Source organism: Bombina bombina, chromosome 1 (genome assembly GCF_027579735.1).
Source record: "Bombina bombina isolate aBomBom1 chromosome 1, aBomBom1.pri, whole genome shotgun sequence".
In the NCBI taxonomy this organism is placed as follows: Eukaryota; Metazoa; Chordata; class Amphibia; order Anura; family Bombinatoridae; genus Bombina; species Bombina bombina.
Window position 1 is genome coordinate 62,300,012 of NC_069499.1, and position 26,611 is coordinate 62,326,622.

At 39.7% G+C, this 26,611-nt stretch overlaps 1 protein-coding gene across 1 annotated transcript in view; it reads left to right on the plus strand.

The window, feature by feature from the left end:
* The window catches only part of LOC128653259 (uncharacterized), a 147,924-nt gene extending 130,185 nt beyond the window's left edge, over window positions 1–17,739 (plus strand). Inside the window, exons 4-6 of the mRNA XM_053706451.1 lie at window positions 443–544; window positions 15,261–15,361; window positions 17,655–17,739. Coding sequence (XP_053562426.1) covers window positions 443–544; window positions 15,261–15,361; window positions 17,655–17,739 — 288 coding nt within the window. The remainder of the gene's footprint in view (window positions 1–442; window positions 545–15,260; window positions 15,362–17,654) is intronic.
* The last annotated feature ends 8,872 nt before the right edge of the window (window positions 17,740–26,611 follow it).

Consider the following 26,611-nt stretch of genomic DNA (forward strand, 5'->3'; position numbering starts at 1 on the left):
AGCAGTTCACAAAAACTGCTGGTGCAATGATAAATGCTGACAGCGTATGATGTCGGCATTTATCAATGTGCAGCGGACATGATATGCTACTTCCTATCATGTCCGCTCGCACATTTGTTAAATATGTCCCTCAGCCTTGTCAAGATGGTTTAGTTAAAAAATTTAACCATCCCCTTCTGATACCAGGATGTGCTTTATTCTTTTGCTCATTGTCACACAAAAGATTATTGACCCTGCTAACGACTGTGCTCCACTTGTAATCTAGCCCATTATGTGTTCAGTTCATAGACCTTTAATCCAAGCCTTGATTTTATAATAATTATGTATCTGATAGGAAAAATATTGTTCTATTACTCTTCTTTGTAGTATAAGTTTGTTATACCAGCAACACGCTCCTTCAGTTGTGCAGAACTAAATAAATATTAACTTCCTTTATATTTAGCAAACGATTATAAAAGTCTTAACTGAAATCCTCCAGCGGGAAATGGACTGGAATTCCTATCTCAAGACTGAGTTGAGCTATTACTTCAATGACATTTCCAAGGTAACTTACAACTTACATTACATTTGCCTAATAATTGTTAAAGTGACATGAAAACCATTTTTTTCTTTCATGATTTAGATAGAGCATGCAATTTTTAACAACTTTCCAAAGTACTTTTATTATAAACTAGTCCTAAAGCTCGTTCACACGGGCCATTCTTTGCAGTACAGCGGTCCCACCTCTTGCGCTCTCTCCCTCCCCCTCTCTTTTGCTCTCTCTCTCTCCCCCCTCTCTTTTGCTCTCTCTCCCCCCTCTCTTTTGCGCTCTCTCTCCCCCCTCTTTTGCGCTCTCTCTCCCCCCTCTCTTTTGCGCTCTCTCTCCCCCCTCTCTTTTGCGCTCTCCCCCCCCTCTCTTTTGCTCTCTCTCCCCCCTCTCTTTTGTGCTCTCTCCCCCCTCTCTTTTGAGCTCTCTCTCCCCTCTCTCTTTTGTGCTCTCTCTCTCCCCCCTCTCTTTTGCGCTCTCTCCCCCTCTCATTTGCGCTCTCTCCCCCCTTTCTTTTGCGCTCTCTCCCCCCTTTCTTTTGTGCTCTCTCCCCCCTATTTTGCGCTTTCTCTCCCCCCTCTCTTTTGCGCTCTTTTTTTCCCCCCTCTCTTTCGCGCTCTCTCTCTCCCCCCTCTTTTGTGCTCTCTCTCCCCCCTCTCTTTTGCGCTCTCTCTTCCCCCTCTCTTTGGCACTCTCTCTCCCCCCTCTCTTTGGCGCTCTCTCTCCCACCTATCTTTTGCGCTCTCTCCCCCCTCTCTTTTGCGCTCTCTCCCCCCTCTCTTTTGCGCTCTCCCCCCCCCTCTCTTTTGCGCTCTCTCTCCCCCCCTCTCTTTTGCGCTCTCTCTCCCCCCTCTCTTTTGCGCTCTCTCCCCCCTCTCTTTTGCGCTCTCTCCCCCCTCTCTTTTGCGCTCTCTCCCCCCCTCTCTTTTGCGCTCTCTTTCCCTTTCTTTTGCGCTCTGTCTCCCCCCTCTCTTTTGTGCTCTCTCTCCCCCCCCTCTTTTGCTCTCTCTCTCTCTCTCTCCCCCCCTTTTGCGCTCTCTCTCCCCCCTCTTTTGCGCTCTCTCTCCCCCTCTTTTGCGCTCTCTCTCCCCCCCCTCTCTCTCTCTCCCCCTCTCTTTCTCTCTCTCCCCTTCTCTTTCTCTCTCTCCCCCCCTCTCTCTCCCCCCTCTCTCTCTCCCCCCCTCTCTCTCCCCCCCTCTCTCTCTCTCACCCTCTCTATTTCTCTCCCCTCTCTATTTCTCTCCCCTCTCTATTTCTCTCCCCTCTCTATCTCTCTCCCCTCTTTATCTCTCTCCCCTCTATTGCGCGACCTCGTCTGGCGACGCCCCCTTCATGCCCGGCCACGCCCATTCATTGCCATTCACACCCGGCCACGCCCCCTTCATGTCGTCCACACCTTCCGCTCACGCCCGGCCAAGCCCACTTCTGCTGCAGATCAGCTGGGACTCAAAGGCCAGGTGTGTTTGTCTTTGTGCTGTCTCTACTGCGCATGACAGCTTTGGACAAACACACTTGGCCTTTTATATTATAGGATTTGTTCCCTTAGTATCTTTTGTTGAAAAGTATACCTAGGTAGGTTGAGAAGCAGCAGTGCTATACTGAGAGCTAGCTGCTGATATATGGCTCTTTTCATTGGCTCACCAGATATTTTTTTTAGCTAGCTCCCAGTATTGCATTGTTGCTCATTCAACAAAGGATACCAAGAGAATAAAGCAAATTTGATATTAGAAGTGAACTGGAAAGTTGTTAAAAATTGTATTTTGTAGATAAATCATGAAAGAAAAATTAATGATTCACATCCCTTTAAATAAAAATAAGATACACTGTGCTACCATTTTAGTTTGAAAGTCTATTTTCATCTGTGCCAGATCATACATTGCGTTAAACATAGGTTTAAATTCCAATGAAACTGATCTGCTAATTTAAGAGACCATACATAATGTATAATATATTAATTAAAATGACCTTTTTTTATTATGGTTTGACTTAGATGACTCATGCCTCCCTAGGTAGTCTGCAATAGTTAATCATTTTTGGAGCATTTGGTATCTAATAATGTGTATACAATGTTGGACTGTGAAAAAGAGCAGTAAATTCTGGTAACGTTAACATTCTGTATATGGTGATTGTTTTTAATAGACATTTGAACAAGCAAAAAATGTGTTTCGTTTGAAAGGTTTGTTTCATATTTTTCCAAATATTTGGCTCGGCCAAATTTTATCTATGTGGGCATTTGTTTCAGACAAATATTTGATTTGGATTCGTTACCATTATTTCCAAAGGGAACAACAAATATAGACCACTAATATTAACACAAAATCTTATTTTATAGTATTTGAACAATTAAAAGAAACGAATCTTTCAATTTTAACAGAACATTCAACTCTCTGACAGACTTTGAGTCAGTTACTAGCTCACAGTGGCACAGAAGTCCAACAACTGCATTCTCCAACAGCTCTAGTCAAAGTGATTAAAAATAGCTGAGGCTTCTCTGGTCTCCCACCTCCATATGCTAAGTTAAAGGGGTATAAAACCTAGACATTTTCTTTTGTGATTAAGGCAGTGCATACCATTTAAAAAAGTTTCCAATGTACTTCTATAATATATTTTGCTTCCTTCCCATGATATTCTCTGTTGAAGAGATATCTAGGTAGGCATCTGGAGCACTAGATGGGAGGAAATAGTGCCGCCATCTAGTGCTCTTGAAAGTGGATTACATTCTTGCAAAACTGCTGCCATATAGTGCTCCTCAAATGGGCCGGCTCCTAAACATTCATCACTGCTTTTCAACAAATGATACCAAGAAAACAAAGAAAAATCGATAATAGAAGTGAATTAGAAAGTTATTTAAAATCACGTGCTTTATCTGAATCATGAAAGAAAATGTGTGGGTTTCATATCCATATACAGTATCTCACAAAAGTGAGTACACCCCTTACATTTTTGTAAATATTTTATTATCTTTTTTTTTATCTTTTCATGTGACAACACTGAGGAAATGACACTTTGCTACAATGTAAAGTAGTGAGTGTACAGCCTGTATAACAGTGTAAATTTGCTGTCCCCTCAAAATAACTCAACACACAGCTATTAATGTCTAAACCGTTGGCAACAAAAGTGAGTACATCCATAAGTGGAAATGTCCAAATTGGGCCCCAAGTGTCAATATTTTGTGTGGCCACCATTATTTTCCAGCACTGCCTTAACCCTCTTTGGCATGGAGTTCACCAGAGCTTCACAGGTTGCCACTGGAGTCCTCTTTCACTCCTCCATGATGACATCACAGAGCTGGTGAATGTTAGAGACCTTGCGCTCCCCCACCTTCCATTTGAGGATGCCCCTACAGATGCTCAATAGGGTTTAGATCTGGAGACATTCTTGGCCAGTCCATCACCTTTACCCTCAACTTCTTTAGAAAGGCAGTGGACATCTTGGAGGTGTGTTTTGGGTTGTTATCATGTTGGAATACTGCCCTTCGGCCCAGTCTCTGAAGGGAGGGGATCATGTTCTGCTTCAGTATGTCACAGTACATGTTGGCATTCATGGTTCCCTCAATGAACTGTAGATCCCTAGTGCTGGCAGCACTCATGCAGGCTCAGACCATGACACTCCCACCACCATGTTTTTTTTTTGTTTTTTTTTGTTTGTTTTTTTGTGTTGAAAAGAGCTTTATTAAAATATAAAATGAAAAAGACAAACAAGTATATAAAAAATAATAGTACAACACAATTAGGACAAACTTGAGATTACAATTTCAAAGTGGATCCTGCATCTAATGTCCCAAACATATATACTGTATCCGCCTTCATATCTGATAATACACTCTGCTCTTTTCTTTTTTTCCTTTTTTTTTGTTCCTTATTTCTTAATAATATTGTCCAGAACAGTATTAGGTTACCAAGCATATTAAGAACAACATAACAATAGTTACAAACAGGGGTTTGGAATAGAACAAAAGCTCGAACATTCAATATTGTAAAAGAAGAGTTTGAGAAACCCCTGGACCGTGGTCAATGAAACAGTTTTAATTCAACAAATATCCAGAGGTTAGAGGAAGGGAAACGGAAGAAAGAGGAGCAAAAAAAAGGGGGGAATAAGATGAGAAGGGGGAGGAGGAGAAGAATGGAAGGGAGAGAAGAGAGAAAAAAAAAAAAAAAAAAGGAGAAACGGGCATTTAAGGAAGTAGGGGGGAGATGTCCCGGCGAGGGCCTGTACAGAAAAACACTCTAATTTCCATGAACATTTAAGATTTCCATGAACATTTAAGGCTAAGCACTTTGGCCCTCCACATTATCTGTAGCCTCTCTCCACCTAATCAACATTAGCTCGTGTGTCACTGCTTTACCTGTCTCCCAGTAGTGACGTCTATCTAGGTTAAGGGTGTGTGATACCTGTGCCTTCCAATGAGCCAATGTGGGAGTCTCTACCGACTTCCACCTCTGGGGGATAAGGGCTTTGGCGCAATTCAGAAAGGTCGTTAACAGCAGTTGCGTGGCAGCATCCTCTACTCTAGGTAATGAGTGAAACAACAAAATATCAGGTTCTAGGGGAAGCGGTACCGAGAAGGTATGTCTGATATACGTAACAACCTCTTTCCAGAAAGGTCTGATTTTATCACAATTCCACCATATGTGGAGGAGATCTGCCTCCTCACCACACCCTCTCCAACACTTGCCATCAGTGTTTTTATAGATTTGTTTTAACCTTGTTGGGGTCAGGTACCAGCGAGAAAGGAATTTAAAATTCATTTCTTGTGTGTTGGCAGAGATTGAACATTTTTTGTGTAAAAGGAAGATTTTTGCCCAGTTTTGTAAGGTTATGTCCGAATGTAAGTCCGAGTTCCATCTATGTACATAAGCAGGCAGAAGGTCCGTAGGTATCAACAGCCTGTATATTTTAGATAGAAGATGCCGACCTAGATGTTCTGACATACAGATGCTCTCAAAAGGGGTAAGTCCCCTGATTAATTGGTTTTTTTTAGGATGTCCATGTACAAAGTGTGAGACCTGTGCGTGTGAGAACCAGGAGGAGAACACAGGTTCTTCCGTTCCCATCAGTTCATTTATCGGTATCACAGCTCCATCCCTGATCAGAGATCCTATAGCTCTGTCGCGGATGTGTGTTGCCCTCGTGTCTGATCTGGAGGTGAAGGATAAAGGAATTTCGGGATTCCCCCGAAAAGGTGATAGAGGCTAAGGAATAGAAGAGATGTGTGTGGTAGTGCTCATCAGCCTATCCCATTGTGTAAACACTTCGTCCAGGAGGGGGTATCTCTTAATCAAAGGTGGTCTGTGCCGTGGACTTAGCCACGCCGCAGCACCTACATTACCTATTCTCAGAATGTCAAAGTCCAAGCGGATCCACTGCTTCTGATCCGACAAGGAACACCATTCCGATATCCTTTGCAATAAAGTAGCAGATCTGTAATTCACAAGATCCGGTACTCCCAGTCCTCCTCTGTCTCTAGCCAGGTAAAGGTTTTTTTTTTGTACTCTGGGTTTAATTTTATTCTATATGAAGCCCTCCAGCCTCGCTTGCAGTTTGGTAAGATATTGACTGGGCAGGGGTAGGGGAATCGTTTGGAGAAGATAAAGAATGCGGGGCAGGATGTTCATCTTCAATATCTGGATCCAACCAAACCAGGAAAAAGTTTTGCCGCCCCATCTGGAGAGGTCGTTTATAATCTCATTTTGGATAAGGAAATAGTTTGGTTCTATCATGTCCGCAGGGTCAGCTGTTAAATAAACCCCTAGGTATTTAAGTTTTTTAGGTTGAATTTTGAGTGGGCAATTCAAGGTGACCCTTTCTAGGATTCCTTGGGGGATATTTACATTGAGCATTTCGGATTTTGCAAGATTGAGATGGAAATTTGAAAATTTGCCATATATCCGAAATTCTCTGAGCAAGGCTGGTATGGATTCATCTATGTCAGTCAATGTCAATAGCACGCCATCGGCATAAAGAGCCGCTTTATATTCAGTGTCGTGTACTGTGATTCCCCTAATTTGTTGGTTAAGTCTAATCTTGTGTGCCAAAATTTCAATGGAGAGAGCGAATAATAGAGGGGACAGTGGGCATCCCTGACGAGTCCCGTTGGAGATTTCAAAGAGATCCGAAAGATAGCCGTTAACCTTCACTCTGGCAACAGGGCTTGAGTAAAGAGCAAAAACCCTACTAATAAATCTGTCCCCTATATTCATGGAGGATAGGGTGGCTTTAAGGAATCGCCAGTCCACCCTATCAAAAGCCTTCTCGGCATCGGTGGATATAATTCCCATTGGGATTTGATTGTTTCGGGCATAGGAAATAAGCTGTGTAACCTTAAGGGTATTGTCCCTGGCCTCCCTCCCCGGGATGAATCCGACCTGGTCCGTGTGAACCAGATGTTTTAATAAAGGATTTAGCCTATTGGCCAGGACCTTGGCATATATCTTCACGTCCGTATTCAGAAGTGAAATGGGTCGATAATTCTCCGGTCTGGTAGGTGTTTTCCCTGGTTTAGGGAGCACCGTGATATGTGCTTCTAACATATTTTGTGCAAAACCCGTGTTATCTTGTAGAGAATTGAATAGATTAGCAAGCTGTGGAGATAGAATGTGGATGTATGTTTTGTAGTAAGAGTTGCCGAACCCATCAGGGCCCGGACTTTTACCTGCCGGTAAATCTCTGATGGCGACCGTTATTTCTTCCACTGAAAAAGGTAAGTCTAGAGCGTCTGAGTCACTATCGTCAAGTTTGGGAAGGCCGGGAATAGAAAGATAATTCTCCACCTCTGTTGCATAGCTATTGCTGTCCAACTGGGATGTATTGTGCTGGCTGGTCTTTAGGTTATATAAGGAAGAGTAATATACCTTGAATGTTTCTGCTATTTGTAAGCTATCCTCATGGGAATGTCCCGAGTTGTCCTGCAATGAGTGTACAAAAGTCTTTAAGTGTTTCCTACGGAGAGCTCTAGCTAGTAAGCGTCCCGCCTTGTTACTGTGTTTGTGGTAATGTTGTTTCAAAGAAAAGGCGGAGTGATGTTGTTCCTGTTGTAAGTATAGTGTCAGGGCTGCCCTTTTTTGTAGTAGTTGCTCTGCAAAGAGGGTGTGGGATGGGTCTTGTTTGTGTAATTGTTCTGCAGAGCCAACTTCATCTAGCAGTTGCTGATACTTGGCCCTTTGCTCTCTTTGTTTGCGCGCCTTGTACTTTATATATTCTCCCCTCAAAACGCACTTGTGTGCCTCCCAAATTGTAGTAAGTGGTAACTCATCACCAACGTTCAACCGGAAATATTCAGTGAGAGACTTTTCAATTTCGATTTTCACCAATGGGTCATTTAAAAGGGAGACATCCAGCCTCCACTGGAACGGGACCACCGGTGTCTCGGGCCACTCCATCGTGCATAGCACTGGGGAGTGGTCCGACCAGGTGATAGGAAGAATGTCTATCGCTCTCACAAAAGAAAGGCTAAGGGGGTCGGTCAAGAAGTAATCGAGACGAGAGTACACTTGATGGGGGTTTGAAAAAAAAGTGTAGTCTCTGCGTCCAGGATGTATTGTGCGCCACACATCATGGACCGCCATGCTCCTGAGACTGCTATTTATGTTTTTGATATGTTTCCCTGACAAGGAGGAGGTTCCCCCAGACGTGTCTATGATGGGGTCCAAGGGTACATTGAGGTCGCCCCCTATGATTAGTGAGCCCTTTCTACTGTCCATTATTGTATTCGTTAAGCCCCGTATAAAGGCATGTTGAGCCAAGTTGGGTACATAGACATTAACTATGGTAATTGGCCTACCAAATAATAAGCCTACAAGTATTAGGAGCCTACCCTCATGGTCCTTTTCTAACTGCAACAACTGAAATGGCAATTTTTTGTGTATAAGAATGCCCACTCCACACTTTTTGTGTGGTCCTGATGAGAGATATATTGTGGTGTATGTTTGTGACAGCCATTTAGGTTCCCTCCCCCTTTTGAAGTGGGTTTCCTGGATAAGAACAATGTCGCCTTTAAGTCTGGAAAATTCTCTAAGTGCTATTGAGCGCTTTTCTGGTTGATTTAGGGTTTTTTGTATTTAAAGATAAAAAGTTAACAAGCTGCGTGGTAGGGGGCATAATTAGATTAGGGACCCCGCCGGGACACAGGGAAGAAAAAAAAAAAAAAAAAAAAAGGGAAAGAGGGAAGAGAAATGGAGAGGATACTTTGTAGGGTAGAAGGGAGTCAGATATAGAGAGGAGCACTTGGAAAAGAGTAGATATTTAAATCCTATAGCACAAAAAAAAAAAAAAAAATGTGAAGGAGGGGAAGGGGGAGGAAGGATAGAGTTAAAAGGTGGGGAAGATGTGAATTAAGGTAGAGATAGGAGAAGGAAAACTGAGGTAGAAGAACAAAGTAAAAGTAAGGTTAGGAGGTCGAGCCAGGGACCTGCAGGGTGAGTAAAAGTGTAGTCATATAAAGTGGCAAACTTTTTCTAAGACATGCAAACAATTCGTAATGATCAAATGTAAACACAATAAGCATGAAACATGAATCATGAAACACAACCAAGTGCAACGAAACAAAAATATAAGTGAGTAACTGGCATGTTCAATGAGGCTATAAGATGGCGTTCTAGCTTAATAAATTCTAAAATGTATGTATCTAGATCGATTCGTTATTTCCGTAATGTGAAATAAGGAGTTCCCATGAAATCTTATAATGCACCTAATCACTGCTTAGGGGTAAACTAGCTTCATTGTGGTTACATTCTAATGTGGGTAGTGCACTTGCTGGGCGTATATAGTCACTTGTGGGAAGCGCCATGTCCATTACACATTCTCTAATGTGATGCAAGTGAAACTCTAGCTAGTTGGGAAATACATGTAGTATAGAGCGAAAATGTACGCATCTGCTGATAAGTGTTATAAACAAACCAAAAGACAACATGACATATCTAGCATTTATAAGCATCTACCAACACAGGATCACATTATAGGAAGAAAGCATCGTTACCACAACAAACATGAAACTTGACCAAGTGTAGCAGATCAAAAATATAAGTGAGTAACTGATACATTCTATGAGGCTATAAGATGGCGTTCTAGCTCAATAAGCCCTAAAATGTATGCCTCTAATTCGACTCATAATTTTCGAAGTGTGGAACAAGGGATTCCCCTAAAATCTCAACATAAACCCAATCTCAGCCTAGAGGTAAACTAGTTTCTTTATAGTTACATTCTAATGTAGATAGTGCATTTGTATGGCGTACTTGGTCACTTACGGAGGGTGCCGTGTTTGTTACCCCCTCGCAAGTGTAATACAAGTGATACTCTAGCTAGCTGGTAACTACATGTAGAATAGGGCAAAAATGTGCACATCTGCTGTTAAGTGTTATAAACAAACCAATGGACAACATAACAATTCAAACATTTATACTCATCTGCCTATTCAGGTTCACTTGGTAGGAGGAGAACATCCTTAACAGTCTCTAGTCCATTAGAACCTAGAACCAAGAGCCATAGTTTTTTGTTTTTTTTTCTCCATTTTATAATGTTCAGGTATTTTGCTCCTCATGGCCGGAGCTCGTAGCAAGTTTCCCCCGGGTGGCCTGGGGATTAGGGTCAGGAATCTCCACCCCCAACGCTTCACAAAAGTTGGGAAGATCATCTATACTTCGAAAAGTGATGAGGCGGCCATTCCTGGGGACCAGGATGCTTACAGGGAATCCCCACCTGTAGGAGATCTGTTTTGACCTCAGGACGTCCGTAACAAATTTAAGCTCTCTGCGCTTCTGCAGCGTAACTGGACTAATGTCTGAAAAGATAGAAATAGGTATTCCTGCGTGCGTTAGCGGTGCCTTTGCTCTGGCGTTACGCATTATGTCTTCCTTTTCTGCGAAGTTGAGGACCTTTACTATGATATCTCGAGGTGGTGCTTTCCCCGTAGGTTTCGGCCTTAAGGCCCTGTGCGCTCTCTCTAGGACAACAGCAGAAGATGCTGGTGTCCCCTTAACAGTTTGAAAAAGATCCTGTAAGTATCCCTGAAGAGCTGCTGGTCCTATTGACTCGGGGACTCCCCTAATCCTTAGATTGTTCCGCCTATTGCGGTTGTCCAGGTCCTCCACCTTCTCAGACAAGTGGTAGATTAAGTCATCTTGGTTATTGACCTGTTTGTTGATATCTTGAACGTCATTGTACAGAGTATTGTGGGCCTCTTCTATATTGGTCACCCTTTTGGTTACTTTATCTATATCTTTGCGTAGCTCACCAAAAAGGCTTTTCACCTCTTTTAAAACTTCTTTTATATCGTCTTTAGATGATAGGGTGCGCAGGTCTTCTCTAGTGATATTAGTATCTTGGTTAACAGTAGTTTCAGTTGGGTGTAAGGAGGAGTGCAGCTCAATGTTATCTGACCTGGTTTCCATAGCTGATTCCTGCACTTTTAGGTACTGAGTCATTGTGGCAGATTTGCTTACTCTGTCTGTTTTAGCAGGTTTCTTTAAGGGCATGACTATGCCCAGGCAAAGTTGCTGCAGGTGTATGTCAGGGTATTATCAGCAAGCACGCTTTATAGTCCCTTTGCAGTTGTTTATTATGAGGCCTAACACTATGACCATCCAAAAAGACCCAATCGTGCACAAAGTATGAGATCTACACAGCCCAGTGTGACTAGCTCCAACACACACACCCAAATACACTGCGGTAGAATATTAATGAAAGGAGGGAGAGCTGAATATTATTTGCTTGTGATCTATGTCCCTTTTCAGTGTCTGTACTACGCTGTATGGGCCTATAAACAGACCCCCAAGCGGTTTGCAGTAAGTAGGTATACTGTACCAGTTCCACGTGGCTGGAAGAGAGATAACAAGGGACTTTCCCCTATGCAGCAATCCTAAAAGGTGCGGAGCGGTGCTACTGATGATCCCAGCACCTCGTGGCGCTGTATGATGGAGAGCGCTCTGAAAAAATAACAGCCGCGTGGTCACGTCTCCCCCGAATTTTGTCGCCTCTCTCTCTTGGTCTAGTTGGTGCCCGATCCGATCATATGATCGATCGGGTGGTGAGTATTTGTTTCTTCTTGCTGAGTAGGCAGTGTAAGGTGCGGTATTTCGCGGGCGGTTGTCCGCCGTGGTATGAGTACAAGGCTGGTGTCGGTAACTCGTCACAGGGAGGGCCTCAAGCAGCGAGGTATCTGTGCTCCTTCATGATATGCCACAGCTTCAAAGTAGTCAAAAGCACTTGGTTGTTATTAGCAGCTTCACAGATGTTCATCTAACGATGTTTTGCTTTATTTTAATGTCGCATGCCTTAATTAGTCAGCCTGCAGGTCCTCTAGCATCAGAGCCAATTTATTTTGCGACCATTGCTCTGCACGGTCAGGCTCCGCCCCCCCCCCACCACCATGTTTGACTGTAGGCAAGACACACTTGTCTTTGTACTCCTCACCTGGTTGCAGCCACACACGCTTGACACCATCTAAACCAAATAAGTTGGCAATCTTCTTATAGCCTAGGCCATCTTTACGTAGACCAAAAATTCTTTTTTTCAGATCCTCAGAGTTTTTTGCCATGAGGTGCCATGTTGAACTTCCAGTGACCAGTATGAGAGAGTGTGAGAGCGATAACACCAAATTTAACACACCTGATCCCCATTCACACCTGAGACCTTATAACACTAACAAGTCACATGACACCGGGGAGGGAAAATATCTAATTGGGCCCAATTTGAACATTTCCACTTAGGGGTGTACTCACTTTTGTTGCCAATCGGTTTAGACATTAATGGCTGTGTGTTGAGTTATTTTGAGGGGACAGCAAATTTACACTGTTATACAGGCTATACACTCACTACTTTACATTGTAGCAAAGTGTCATTTCTTCAGTGTTGTCACATGAAAAGACATAATAAAATATTTTAAAAAATGTGAGGGGGGTACTCACTTTTGTGAGATACTGTATATATATTCAGTTTGATTGGACAATATAGATACCACAATATAAACCTAATATTGTGTGAAAGAGGTGCGCCAGAGATAAATCTCAAAAACAGGTTATGTGCAAAGTGCAGTGCATATAAATAATATGATGTATGTGTACAAGCATAGGCAGCAATTACCAATGCCTATATATATAAAACACAAGATTGTTTACAAATAACAACAAACAGCAAACAGCTGAAAATAAATGTCCAAACTATGTGATGAGTCCTTGTGAATCGGTGTAACTGTGGGTGGCAGCAGACAGCACTCCTAAAGCAAATAAAGCAGAACAAAGATCAACAACACTGTCCTAAAAGACAAGATAAAAGAGGCGCCCAATGGTGTGATATCGTAGGGAACAAGTGAGTATAATGAATAGAAACAGCAGGGTACTCACAAATGTCCTTGCACATCCAGTGCAATAAAGCGCAAGCCAAGGCTTCAGAGCAGCTCGGCTGACTCAGACACGCCAGCTGGAACACGAGGCCATGGCAGATATCGTAACTGATGATGTCTCAGGCAGGGAAGGAAAACCAGCCAATCCAAAGGAACCTACAATAGGTCCTCGTGATTCGGGCAGCCAAGCGAATCTCCCATAGATGGCAAGGCAGAGCAGGGAAGTGAATTTTATTAAAACATTTGTAAAAACAAAGTGTTGCAGAAATCTTTTAATAAAATTAAATTCACTTGTTTTACCGTACCCTGCTCTGGCTGCCCGAATCACGTGGACCTATTGTAGGTTCCTTTGGATTGGCTGATTTTCCTTCCCTGCCTGAGACATCATCAGTGACGATATCTGCCATGGTCTCGTGTTCCAGCTGACGTGTCTGAGTCAGCGGAGCGGCTCTGAAGCCTCGGATTGCGCTTTATTGCATTGGATGTGCAAGGACGCTTGTGAGTCCCCTGCTATTTCTATTCATTATACTCACTTGTTCCCTACGATATCACACCATTGGTTGCCTCTTTTGTCTTGTCTTCTAGGACAGTGTTGTTGATTGGGCAAGCCTGTACGACTAAAATCTAGCATCAGTTATTAGTAATACTATGCAGGATTAGACAGGGGATAATGGATACATGAATGGTCAGACCCCTTGTACATCATTACAATCAAAGGAGCTGATTAGCTAAACATCATAACTCCTCCCCCTTCCTGTACCTTTTTTTTTGCCAAGCTGCACAAATTATTGAACAAATAGATTTTGTCAAGACATCATTTGTTTTTTATTTGTTTCATCCAATTAATGTATTCAAATGTTCATGTATTGGGAAACTTAAGGAATCAGCAAAACTCACAGCTCTAGTTTTCAGAAGTTGGCCAAAGGTTTTCTTGATTATAAAAAAAGCATATTATCCCCTAATTGAGATAAAAATGACTTAAAGGGCTATTAAAAAAAAAAAAAATTCTGATAAAGCATGCAATTTAAAAAAAAACAAAAAAACTTTCCAATATACTGTACTTCCATGATCAAAACAAGGACATTATTTTTATATGCACACTTTCTGAGGATCCAGCTCCTACTGAGTATGTGTACACTACACAGTATATACATATATGCATTTTGTGATTGGCTGATAACTGTCACATGATACAGGGGGAGGTAAAATTGGATTAAGTTTGAAATTTGCCAGAAAATATTCTACTGCTCATTTCAAATATATAGTAAGTGCAATTGCATTGTCTTTTTATTGTATATTTGTTAGTTATTCAATCATAGTAACAGAGTAACATAGTAGATGAGGTAGAAAAAAAGACTGAAGTCCATTGAGTTCAACCTATACAAATCTAAAATACTTACAAAAAGCTCCAGTTAAGCTTAAATAATCCCACTAAAAGGTGACTCATTTAATACTAGCAATCATATCCATGAATTTTGTTTCTAGACAGAAATGTATCCAAACAATTTTTAAATGTATCTAGGGTATTGGCATTCACTACCTCCTTTGGTAATGAGTTCCACAATGTTTTTGCTCTTACAGTGAAAAAACGTTTCCTTTGCAGGAGATTAAATCTCCTTTCCTCCAACCTTAAATTGTGACCTCTTGTCACAAACAATTTTATTGGAATAAAGAGAGCTTCTGCCATCTCTGTATATGGGCCTTGAATATATTTATATAAAGTAATCATGTCACCTCTCAAGTGCCTTTTTTTCTAAAGAAAACAGACCCAGTTTGGCTAACCTCTCCTCATAGCTTAAATTCTCCATTCCCCTTATTAGCTTTGTGGCCCTTCTCTGAACTTTTTCTAGTTCTGCAATATCTTTTTTTTTGCGATTGGTCCCCAAAACTGCACTCCATACTCGAGTGTTGTCTTACCAGGGATTTATATAGTGACAGAATTATGCTTTTCTCCCTTGAATTAATGCCTCTTTTAATACATGCTAGTGTCTTATTAGCCTTTGTAGCCGCTGCCCTGCATTGTGCACCCATCTTTAGCTTGTTATCTATTACTACTCCCAAATCCCTTTCCTCCTTTGTTTGGCTAAGTCTTGTCCCATTCAAATAATACGCTGCCTGCTTATTTTTACTTCCAAAATGTCGAACCTTGCATTTTCCCGTATTAAATCTCATTTTCCATTTACCTGCCCATACTTCTAATTTTTGCAGATCCCTTTGTAGCGAAAGTTCATCCTGCTCTGACCTAATGACCTTACTAAACTTAGTATCATCTGCAAAAATAGAGATGTCACTATTTAATCCTTGCTCCAAGTCCTTTATAAAAATATTAAAAGAATCCTTTTCTATTTAGTGGTACTTTAATACTTATTTACATTTGTCTTTATTTTGTTTTAAATACAGGAGCTAGATAAAGTAACCAATGCTGTCAAAGACCTTGGGGATACATTAAGATCTGGAATTAAAAGCTTGTGTTGGGATGAGTTTGACAATTTCATCAAGCGGTAACTATAAAGTATAATTATTTTCTAAATCAGGACAATTAATAAACTTTTCCTAAATGGATTTAAAGGGAAATTAAAATGAAACACTGAAAACAGAGGCATCTGGTAAGAAACACTGTCTTACGCGTTTCGTTCGAGTCAGCCGTAATCATAGACATAAATTCCTCTCAATGAGGGCGTGTTTATATAGGGCACTTAAGATAATTAAAAAAATTAACCATTAGACTGCCAACACTTAAAGACATATGAAAACATATGAAATATATATTTTATATATATTTGCAACATGTCAAGGTGTCTGTTTACCCATGAATTTGTGTCTACAAAATAATATTTATTCAAAGCAGACCTGCTAGTTTGAAATATGTTTCATAATATGCACTAATTTGCATTTTGATTACATCAAAGGAAGCGCTCTTTCTTTCAGAAGCACTGTAATACCAAGATTCTAGATTTCCATTTCATTAGTTTATTACAATAAAGATCAAAGCAGAGTTAACATTTTGTTACCTCTTGTACAGGGTACTGACATCTAAGGGGTAATTTCCAATCTTTCTGTTTGTGTTTATCAGCAGTTTTATTGTTCCTCATACACCTTTTTGCAATGTCAGGTTGATTACAATCCAAACAATAACACAATTTCGGTATTTGAAAAAAAAGAGCATATTGGTGCAAGCGGACATTGGAAAAGTCACCCATAGAATACATGAACAACAACACTGGTGATTACAATCCATCTGACCTCAAGCTATTGACTAAATATTGAACACAAAATAGCTACATCTAGTTCAACAGCTTGACAAATGCTCAACACCCACAGATCGACTGATAACACACATAGGCCAAAGATCGGCTTAAACCAGAAAAAAAAGATAGCCCAGCCCATTTTAGAGATGTTCCTTTTTTATGATGATACATTTGTGCCAAATAATAAATAATTATCAATATGTAAATGTAAAATTATGAATAAATAAAGCATACAATAAATGGCTAAAAGTTTGTGGATGCCTAGCTAATTATTGAGTTCAGGGGTTTTAGCCACACCCATTGCCAACAGGTGCATACAATCCACCAGATAGCCATGATATCTCCATAGACAAACATTGGCAGTTCAATGGGTTGTACTGAAGAGCTCAATGACTTTAAACATGGCACTGACATACGATGCCATCTTTGCCATAAGTCAGTTCATGAAATTGCTGCCCTACTAGATCTTCTATGGTCAGCTGTATGTGCTATTATTGTGAAGTGGAAGCATTTAGGTGCAACAACAGCCCAGCCATGAAGTGGTGGACCACACAAACTCACATAGCAGGCCTGTTTAATGTTACGAAATTAAGTGGAAAAAGGTGTGAGTGCTCTAAGTGTTGACAGTGGGCTGTATCCAAAAAATTCACAATAATCCCTAAGATGTGAATAAACTGAAATATAAGAAAAACAAAAAATGGATAAGCGGTCCAGAGGAGCTTGCTGTCTAGATCTTCAAAATAATGATCTAAAATAAAAATGACTAAAAGATAATAACTTTATATAAAATATGTTTAATTAAGCAAATGTAAACAATGTGGTGGAATATGTAGATAGCTACTTGCAGGTAGCTAAATTATGAGCTCAAATATTTAAAACGGAATAAGATCAAAGTAAGATGCCGGCATCAAAGTAGCTAAATAAAAGCAAACGTATGTATGCTACAATAAATCCTAATAAATATAATATATGACTTGGGTCATATGAGATGGGTTTACTATGGTCTGTTTCCAAGAAACAAAGTAGCAATGTTGAAGCGATGTAGCAATGTCGCAGCAAATCTTTGTGAAGCGATGTGAGCACTCAAACAGGCTAGTTCTCTTAGATGGATGCAGAAAACTCCTATATAGCTTACTCCGGGGATAATTAGGTCCGTGGAAAACCCAGTATTGGGTATAGCTAGATTAATAGCGTTCCAACAGGTGTTAATGTTACAATGCACACTAGTTCACTACAAAGTGTGAAATGTCCCTTCCACTTATATGATGTAATTAGAAGTTCATATTATGGCCTCTGTACACACAAGAAAGCGCCACAACAGGATTTTGCTGCAATCTCTAACACACTTGATCTAAGCTAAGTATGTGAGTGCACCTGTCCTGCTTCTTGGTATTCTTAGATAAACCAAAGGAGTGTGGGAGTAGTAGTAGCAGTATGCACAGATCTATGCATTTTGGCAGCGTCCCCTGCCTTTATCAAGAACCTGTTTAGTGTTGAAGTGCATAGCGTGTATCTCTTAAAAAGTGCCTATCATTTGTTGCAACAGCACAGAGTTCCAAAATACCCCTGAAAGCAACAACAGCACAAGAACTGTGCACTGGAAGCTTCCTGAAATGGATATCAATGGCTGAGTAGCTGGACACAAGCCTTACACATCATCATGTGTAATGCCAAGCATCAGCTGAGAGTAGTGTAAAGCACATGGCTACTGGACTCTGGTGCAGTGAAAATTTGTTCTGATAGAAGAACCTTGGTGTGGCAGATGCCAGAAGAACACTACATACTGGAATACAAAGTGCCTACTGTTACGTTTGGTGGAGGATGAAAAATGGTCTGGGGCTGTTTTTCAGGGTTTGGGCTAGTCCACTTAGTTCCAGTGAAGGGTCATCTTAACGCTACAGGATACAAAGACATTTTAGACAATTGGGTGCTTCCAACTTTGTGGCAACAGTTTGGGGAAGTACCTTGCCTGTTCAAGCATGACTGTGCCCCTGCGCACAAAGAGAGGTCCATGGAGACATGGTTTGATGAGTTTGGTATGGAGGAATCAAGTGGCCTGCACAGATCCCTAAACCCCTCTGAATACCTTTGGGGTGAATTGGAACAACGATTGCGAGGCAGACCTTCTCATCCAATATCTGTGCCTGACCTCACAAATGCACTTTTGCCTGTGTGGGCACAAATTCCCACAGACACATTCCAAAATCTTGTGGAAAGCCTTCCCAGAAGAGTAGCCACAAAGGGGGGTGGGGAGGCACTTCAATATTAATGCCATAGTTTTGTAATGGAATGTCCAACAAGCTTATAGGTGTGATGATCAGATGCTCACATAATTTTGGCTATACAGTGTATCTACAATATATTTCCAGTTGTAAAAAATATATAAATATCAGTACCAATATATATCTATCAGTAAATTAGATAAAAAATATAAACACCACTCCAGCCAATTGCAAAAACACGTGCAAATGGCAATTTAGCTAAATTAACTTTCATTGGCTGTGGAGATAATATGGATCTGACATTTTAGATGTGTGCAGTTGTTTTATTTGGTGCATCAGTTCTAGTGTTTGTTGATTGACAACCATCATTGGTCTTCTGCGGTGTCAAGCTCGGTTGTGTTTGCATTGGTAACATTGTAATTACTTTGATGAAAAAACAAAAAAACCAATCCCATTGTTCTGATATAGAAAAAAAAATAAAAATGGAAAGATTGGCATTGACGCCTAAATCAGAAAATAAGGCTTCTTTCATGAACCTACTTTTTTTGGAAGTAAATAATAAACCCTTATAGTAATTCATTTTACTGGAGCCATTTTTGTAAATATGAGTAGATAGCACAAATGCTTCCATTTAAAACTGAAATGCACTGACCTAACATTTGATCACCCTAGCTAAAAAAAAGCTATTTTATTTTTGACGTTAAAATGCGGAGCACAAATGATTACAAGATCTTTACAATTTTTTTATACCTCACTGCCTAGTACAGCAGGGTGCCTGATCAATATCGCAGGAGCGCGCTAAGCTTAGCGTTCAATCTGGTATTACAAGTCCATGTTAAAACAGAATAACGAGACAATGTTTAACGCAGTCGCCCTCTACTTTCAATCCATAGCGCCACTTCACTAAACATTGCTCATATTGCAAGTTTAATGTTTTCAATTATGAAAATATTTTGAAGTAACAATGCAGGATAATCCATATTAAGTATTTTTTTCTTTTCAATTTAGATATAATACATTTTTAACAAACAAGATAGATAAAACTGTTTCATTGAATGAAGTTCATGTTATATTGCGAAGTGTGAAGAATTGTCAAATTCTAAGGTAAGTCAAGTAACAATGGTATTATATATGTAAAACCTGTATATAATATAATGCATTCTGTTGTTTCAAATTGTTTCAAACACTGTTGCCAGATGGCTAAAGATGCATGCACACTCTTTAACAAAGGATACCAAAAGAACTAAATAAAATTGATAATAGAAGTAAATTGGAAAGTGGTTTAAAATCCCTTTCTCTATCCAATCCATTTCAATTTTACTTTACTGTCCCTTTAATATCACACTTAAAAAGAGAGAACATGGAGACTTCACACATGCATGGATTTTACGTATAAATAATGCTATTCAAACAGGAATTTTAGCTTACTTGTGTGTGGGTAATAAAGTAATGCTGCAGTTGGATTCTCCAGAAAAAACATGAAATAAAATCTGTTTAAATTTAAACTGAAATGAATACAGCAATGTCTGCTTTGTACTACTAATGCTCATTGGCTGACTTAGCATCAATTAATGAGCATTAGTTGGAAGTACAGAGCAGACATTGCTGTATTCATTTCAGTTTAAATTTAAACAGCTTTTATTTCATGGTTTTTCTGGAGAAAATATTTTTCATTGTGTTTAAACAGTGCTCTTTCATAAGGGGGGAAAGAAGTGCAATTTGCCTTTAGGAAACAAAAACATTACTAAAAAAGCTTTTGAATAAAAATAAGGGCAGAAGGTCTTTTGTAATTGATTCTATTACAGACTTCCTAAACCTCTCTGATCCTGCAGGACTGTCACGTGTAGAGAGGACTGCTCGCTTTCTAAATCACTGTGTCTATGGCCAGGGCACATGTCTCATTTTTAGGGAATGTCCCTGAAGCTCCTAAGACTGCAACCAGTTCCCCCCACAGCACATTAGCTGCCCTTCCCGTCCCATTGTGGCCCCTCCCACAAAAAACCTGTGCACTGCTGCTCACACAATACTCATCCCCTGTCTCAAAAAGCCCCCAGGAAATTTTGTGAGGTTTTCAATTAGGTGTATTGTCCATAGGTTCAGGGGTAGGCTAAAGGTCTGTCAAACACCATAGATCTGCAGCAACTCTCCTATTCCTTAAAGTGATTGTAAAAAAATTAAAGCCCAGTATCAAATAATAAAATAATACTCTTAAAAACAGCAACACTTTAATTCATAAAAGTTTACAAAGATGCTTATTTTTTAAATATCTTTGCATTATGGTAAACATAACGCCATTCCTCCACTCGTTTCTCCTGCTTTCGTTAGCATATCGATGACAAATCAGGCTTCCTTCAATTGTTATTTTTACCATAACGCAAAGGTAAGTATTTTTAAAAAAAAATCTAAACGTTAATGAATTAAAGTGCTCCTGTTTTTAAGAGTATTATTTGATTCTGGGCTTTAATTCGTTAAAGTTTACAATCACTTTAATTCATTTTAGGATTAAAGACAATAATGTTTAAACATCAAGTAGAAAAGGATGGTGCACACACTAGTGTTTTATTTTATGGGGAATGTTATTTTTCTCCTGCAATAGAATTGCACTTACAGGAATGGAAACAGATGAAGGCTTTGTGGTTATAACTCCTACACACACACTCCCCTCTCAGTTCAGCTTAAAGGCATTTTGTCCGCCAGTTGTGAAATGTATTACATAACACACCTGGTGTGGTTAGCAGAAAAAACACAGTATAGGGTTGAAATGATGGTTTACATACAGATTCATATTGTGACAGTTGTGGCATCGGACGTCTGTCACTATACAGGGCTTTTTTTAGACAGAAGTAGTGTGATGAGAATTTGTATGTTAATGGGGAAGTTCCTTAATCCCACCCCTGGATTTTTAGTGCTGTGGTTGGCGCTGGGGATTTCCTAGCTTTTCATTTATTTATGCCCAGAACAGCTGCCCCATTTATCCTGATCTTATATTATCTCTGCATAGTAATGTCCTGGATGATATAAATAGTATTGAATTAAATACAGAAATTATTATGCCAGCTATTTCAAGTGTGCAAACAGCTTGTTTTTTTTTGCTGTCAAATTCTACTTTTCTAATGTATGTCATTACCCTACAACATCATACTGTTTTGTGATTAATTACTAGGTAAATGTACAAATGTCACACTTTTTCAACAACCACAATTATTTATTTGATGTGTCCCATTCTAAGCATACATTAAAGTTAGCTCAGTTTAGCTCATGTTAACAGTAGTTTGTAAAACTGATTTGCACGAGGAATATAATTTCTTTACGCTCTGTATAAATGGCAACACATTTTCCAGTAAATAACCCACAACTCTGAAAAGCTTTTTACAGGATGCCATGTAAAAGTATTTTACTTTTGACTAGCTGTTTGTTGGCGTTACTTAGTGTCCCCAAATGAAGTTAATAATTAGCTGTTGTGCACACAAATGATGGTAATAAAAGGAATCACAAATAGCTTTATAACATTCAATTCAGTAACAGATTTCATTGTAGTTTTAAAGGGAAAGTCTACTTGAAAAATGTTATTGTTTAAAAAGATTGTTAATCCCTTTATTACCAATTCCTCAGTTTTCCATAACCAACACTTTTATTTTAATATACTTTTTACTTCTACGATTACCTGTACCTAAGCCCTTTCAAACTGCCCCTTATCTCAGTGTTTTTTACAATCTTGCAGTTTAGCCAATCAGTGCTAGTTCTTGTTTAACCATTATCAATCTCCATGGGAGCGAGCAAAATGTAATCTATATGGCACACATGAACTAGCGCTGTCTGGCTGTTGTGCAAGATTTAAAAAGCTTATAAAAAGCACTGAGATGCAGAGTCTTAGAAAAAAGGCAAACAGAGGTTATAGAGTATATTAATATAACAATGTTGTTTATGCAAAGCTGTAGAATGGGTAGTGTAGGTGATATTTATCTTTTTAACAATAAAAAAAGTAAGTAGACTGTCCCTTTAAGATACATTTTCATATTTCCATTCCAATATTTCATTTCAGTAACTATTTTAATATGTGCTGATGGTAAACTATTTTATTCATGTATTAATGTTGACAACTATGTTAAAATGAAATAACTACTGTGTTTCTAATACATTCTAGGAAAGCACAGGAGAATTTAGGGAAGGCTCCTGAAAATAAAAATGACCTAAATAACAAGATAACAGAAAGCGAGACTCATGTCATTAAACAATTACCCTCTGCTTTGAAATCATCATTGAAGGTAATTTACCAATAAAATAAAGGGACAGTCTATTTTCTCCCCTTTAAAGTGTTCCCAAAGATTAGTTTGAAATAGCTGATTTTGCCTATCATATCCCCATGTATACTGAACATTTATGAACCTCTGGTTACAAAAAAACATGTAAACAAGGAGGTTTGGTCCAAGTGGGGGGCTATGAAAGAGAGATACTAAAATATTAATTTTCCATTCTCTCTAAGGGCCCTATGATCTAAAGGTGTCTGGGCTGGCGAGATTATTTAAGAATGCAAATGCTATTTTCCTGGTTGAATGATCTAAATCCACTTTTTACTGTTTAAACAGGGTGTCTCGCTAAGGGGTGTGTACTACATTTTCGTATGGGAAGGAGATGCATACTTTACAAAAGTGCACAATCAAAATCGTAATTTTAAAAATCTTACAAAAGCAATAATTGAACCAATTGAACCAAAAATTGTATTGTTATGGTGCATAAAAAATCATACAAGTATTATTCACCAAAAATCGTATTTTATCAAAATTTGTAAAATTTGTATAGAAATTACACAGAAATAAATTGATATTTAAGTAAACTAGATGAACAAAAAAAAACACCCCATAGAAATTCGTACTTACAGGTACGAAATATGAACTGTAACTGTTGTTTTATCTTAAAATGGGTGTTCTATGGGCATGTACGAAATTGTCTCTCAAATTTAAGAGTAATTATCTAAACGTTTCTGCCATACAGATCTCTCTAAAATGTGGCGAGGTTGTGACAAAATATGTAAAATACTTAATACCCTAAAAGAACACATGCATACGAAAATAGAGGCAATTGTTAGATACTATATGCAGAAGACAGCACAATGTGATTTTTTTGATGCAGGATTTAATTTTTAAAGTGCAGCCCCCCCTGCTCACTGCTAACTTCGCTCTACCCAGGAAAGTTTCCTTTTCCAACAAGCTCTTTTACTTTCTATAGGAGACTTCTTGCAGGACCTGCCCATTTTTTAGCAGGATTCCAAAAGGGCAGCCCCTGTGAGGTTCGTCGATAAAAACCAAGGGCTCGTTTCCACTGAGTTGTTAAAAATGGAGCCGTAAGCTCCCGAAGTTGCTGACAGCTAAAAGTAATTTACGGCTCTATTTTAGAACCAGGTCTCCATTGAAATATGTTACGCATTGCGTGCAGTCCCACTTTTCGTATAGGTGTAAGTTAACGTTGTGTCAACGCTTCCATCCGACTTTGGATTTCTTGAAAATCAATTAGTTGCTATGGCAACCCGAACTTACACTATAAAATTTACGTTTAATGTCTGTGCTCCTTACCTGTGATCACCTCTAAAGAGAAACAAAAACAAAGATACACTTATTTATAATCACCAAATAAAGTCCATCAAAGATGGTCCCTCAAGACAAAGCGTCCTCTAGAGGCTTCCGTCGATGGTCAAGGAGATACACCAGGATCAGCTCTTCTTGGAACAAAGTGGAGAAACTACAAATAGGAAAAAAACAGAAAAAGGCGCTCCAATGGTGCAGAAGATCACAAGAATTGTTGGAAATTGTATCAATACATCACTCTACAGACTGATACTCACAAAGTGGCGCACTATATGGCAGTGCAAGTCAGGCAGACTGAATAGATCAGAGCTCACCAGCTGGCTCACTCCAGATCGTGGATATACCAATGGTTACTGCAAAATAAAATGCAAGGAGGGAGGGGGAAGGGTACTCCAATAGTGCATGAAATCACTACAAAATAGAGAAAATTCCCAAAGACTAGGGTGAGCATATTGCCGCTTTAACCCCTTAATGACAACTGACGTACCAGGTACGTCATGCATTAACAAGCAGTTAATGACAATAGACGTACCTGGTACGTCAGTTGTCTAACAGAGTGCTGGAAGCGATCACAATCGCTTCCAGCAGCTCTGAGGGTATTGCAGTGATGCCTCCATATGGAGGCATCCTGCAATACCCCTTTACAAGCCTCCAATGCAGAGAGAGACACTCTGTGGCCCTCTCTGCACCGGAGCGTCGTTGGTGGGTGGGAGCAAGGCAGGGAGGTGGGTGGGCGGCCTGCCAAGGGCCTGTGATTTGGAGGGGGGCGGGATCGGAGGCCGGATCGGATGCGGCAGTGTCCGGGGGCGCACACGGACGCGCGGGCGCGTGCACGTGGGCGGCGGGCGGGCGGGCGCGTGCACGGGGCGGGAGCGGGTGGGAACTGCTACACTACAGAAAACATGTATTTCAAAATTGGGAGAAAAGGGGGGATTTTAATTCAATAAATGATCGAAGGGTTCTGGGGGGGGGGGAAGCTACACTACAGAAAATGGGAAAAAAAGTCCAAAAAACAATAAAAGCATATTTTTTTTAAGAAACTGGGGACAGCTGCCAGTACCCAAGATGGTGCCCATTAAGTTAGAGGGGGAGGGTTAGAGAACTGTTTGATGGGGGATCTGTGAGTTTTGGGGCTAAGGGGGGATTCTATACAGCAGCATATGTAAATATGCTATAAAAAAAACCCAAATATACCTTTTTATCTTAGTACTGGCAGACTTTCTGCCAGTACTTAAGATGGCGGGAACAATTGTGGGGTGGGGGAGGGAATATAGCTGTTTGGGAGGGATCAGGGGGTCTGATGTTTCAGGTGGGAGGCTGATCTCTACACTAAAGCTAAAATTAACCCTGCAAGCTCCCTACAAGCTACCTAATTAACCCCTTTACTGCTAGCCATAATACAAGTGTGATGCGCAGCAGAATTTAGTGGCCTTCTAATTACCAAAAAGCAACGCCAAAGCCATATATGTCTGCTATTTCTGAACAAAGGGGATCCCAGAGAAGCATTTACAACCATTTGTGCCATAATTGCACAAGCTGTTTGTAAATAATTTCAGTAAGAAACCAAAAATTTAGAAAAATGTAAAAAAAAAATTTATTTGAACGTATTTGGCGGTGAAATGGTGGCATGAAATATACCAAAATGTGCCTTGATCAATACTTTGGGTTGTTTACTACACTACACTAAAGCTAAAATTACCCCAAAAAGCTCCCTACATGCTCCCTAATTAACCCCTTCACTGCTGGGCATAATACAAGTATGTGTGCAGTGGCATTTAGCGGCCTTCTAATTACCAAAAAGCAACGCCAAAGCCATATATGTCTGCTATTTCTGAACAAAGGGGATGCCAGAGAAGCATTTACAACCATTTTTGCCATAATTGCACAAGCTGTTTGTAAACAATTTCAGTGAGAAACCGAAAGTTTGTGAAAAAATTTGTGAAAAAGTGAACGATTTTTTGTATTTGATCGCATTTGGCGGTGAAATGGTGGCATGAAATATACCAAAATGGGCCTAGATCAATACTTTGGGATGTCTTCTAAAAACAAATATATACATGTCAAGGGATATTCAGAGATTCCTGAAAGATATCAGTGTCCCAATGTAACTAGCAGTAATTTTGAAAAAAAATAGTTTGGAAATAGCAAAGTGTTACTTGTATTTATGGCCCTATAACTTGCAAAAAAAGTAAAGAACATGTAAACATTGGGTATTTCTAAACTCAGGACAAAATTTAGAAACTATTTAGCATTGGTGTTTATTGGTGGTTGCAGATGTGTAACAGATTTTGGGGCTTAAAGTTAAAAAAAAGTGTTTTTTTTCCATTTTTTCCTCATATTTTATATATTTTTTTATAGTAAATTATAAGATATGATGAAAATAATGGTATCTTTAGAAATTCCATTTAATGGCGAGAAAAACGGTATATAATATGTGTGGGTACAGTAAATGAGTAAGAGGAAAATTACAGCTAAACACAAACACCGCAAAAATGTAAAAATAGCTTTTGTCACAAACGGACAGAAAATGGAAAAGTACTGTTGTCATTAAGGGGTTAAAAAGGGACACATGAAAAATACATGTCAGGGCTTTTTTCAAGGCTATTTAAAGAAATGTTTTGTATAAGAACCCTGACATATGTATTTTTCATATATGTCCCTTTTTAAAGCGGCAATATGGTCACCCTACCAAAGACCCT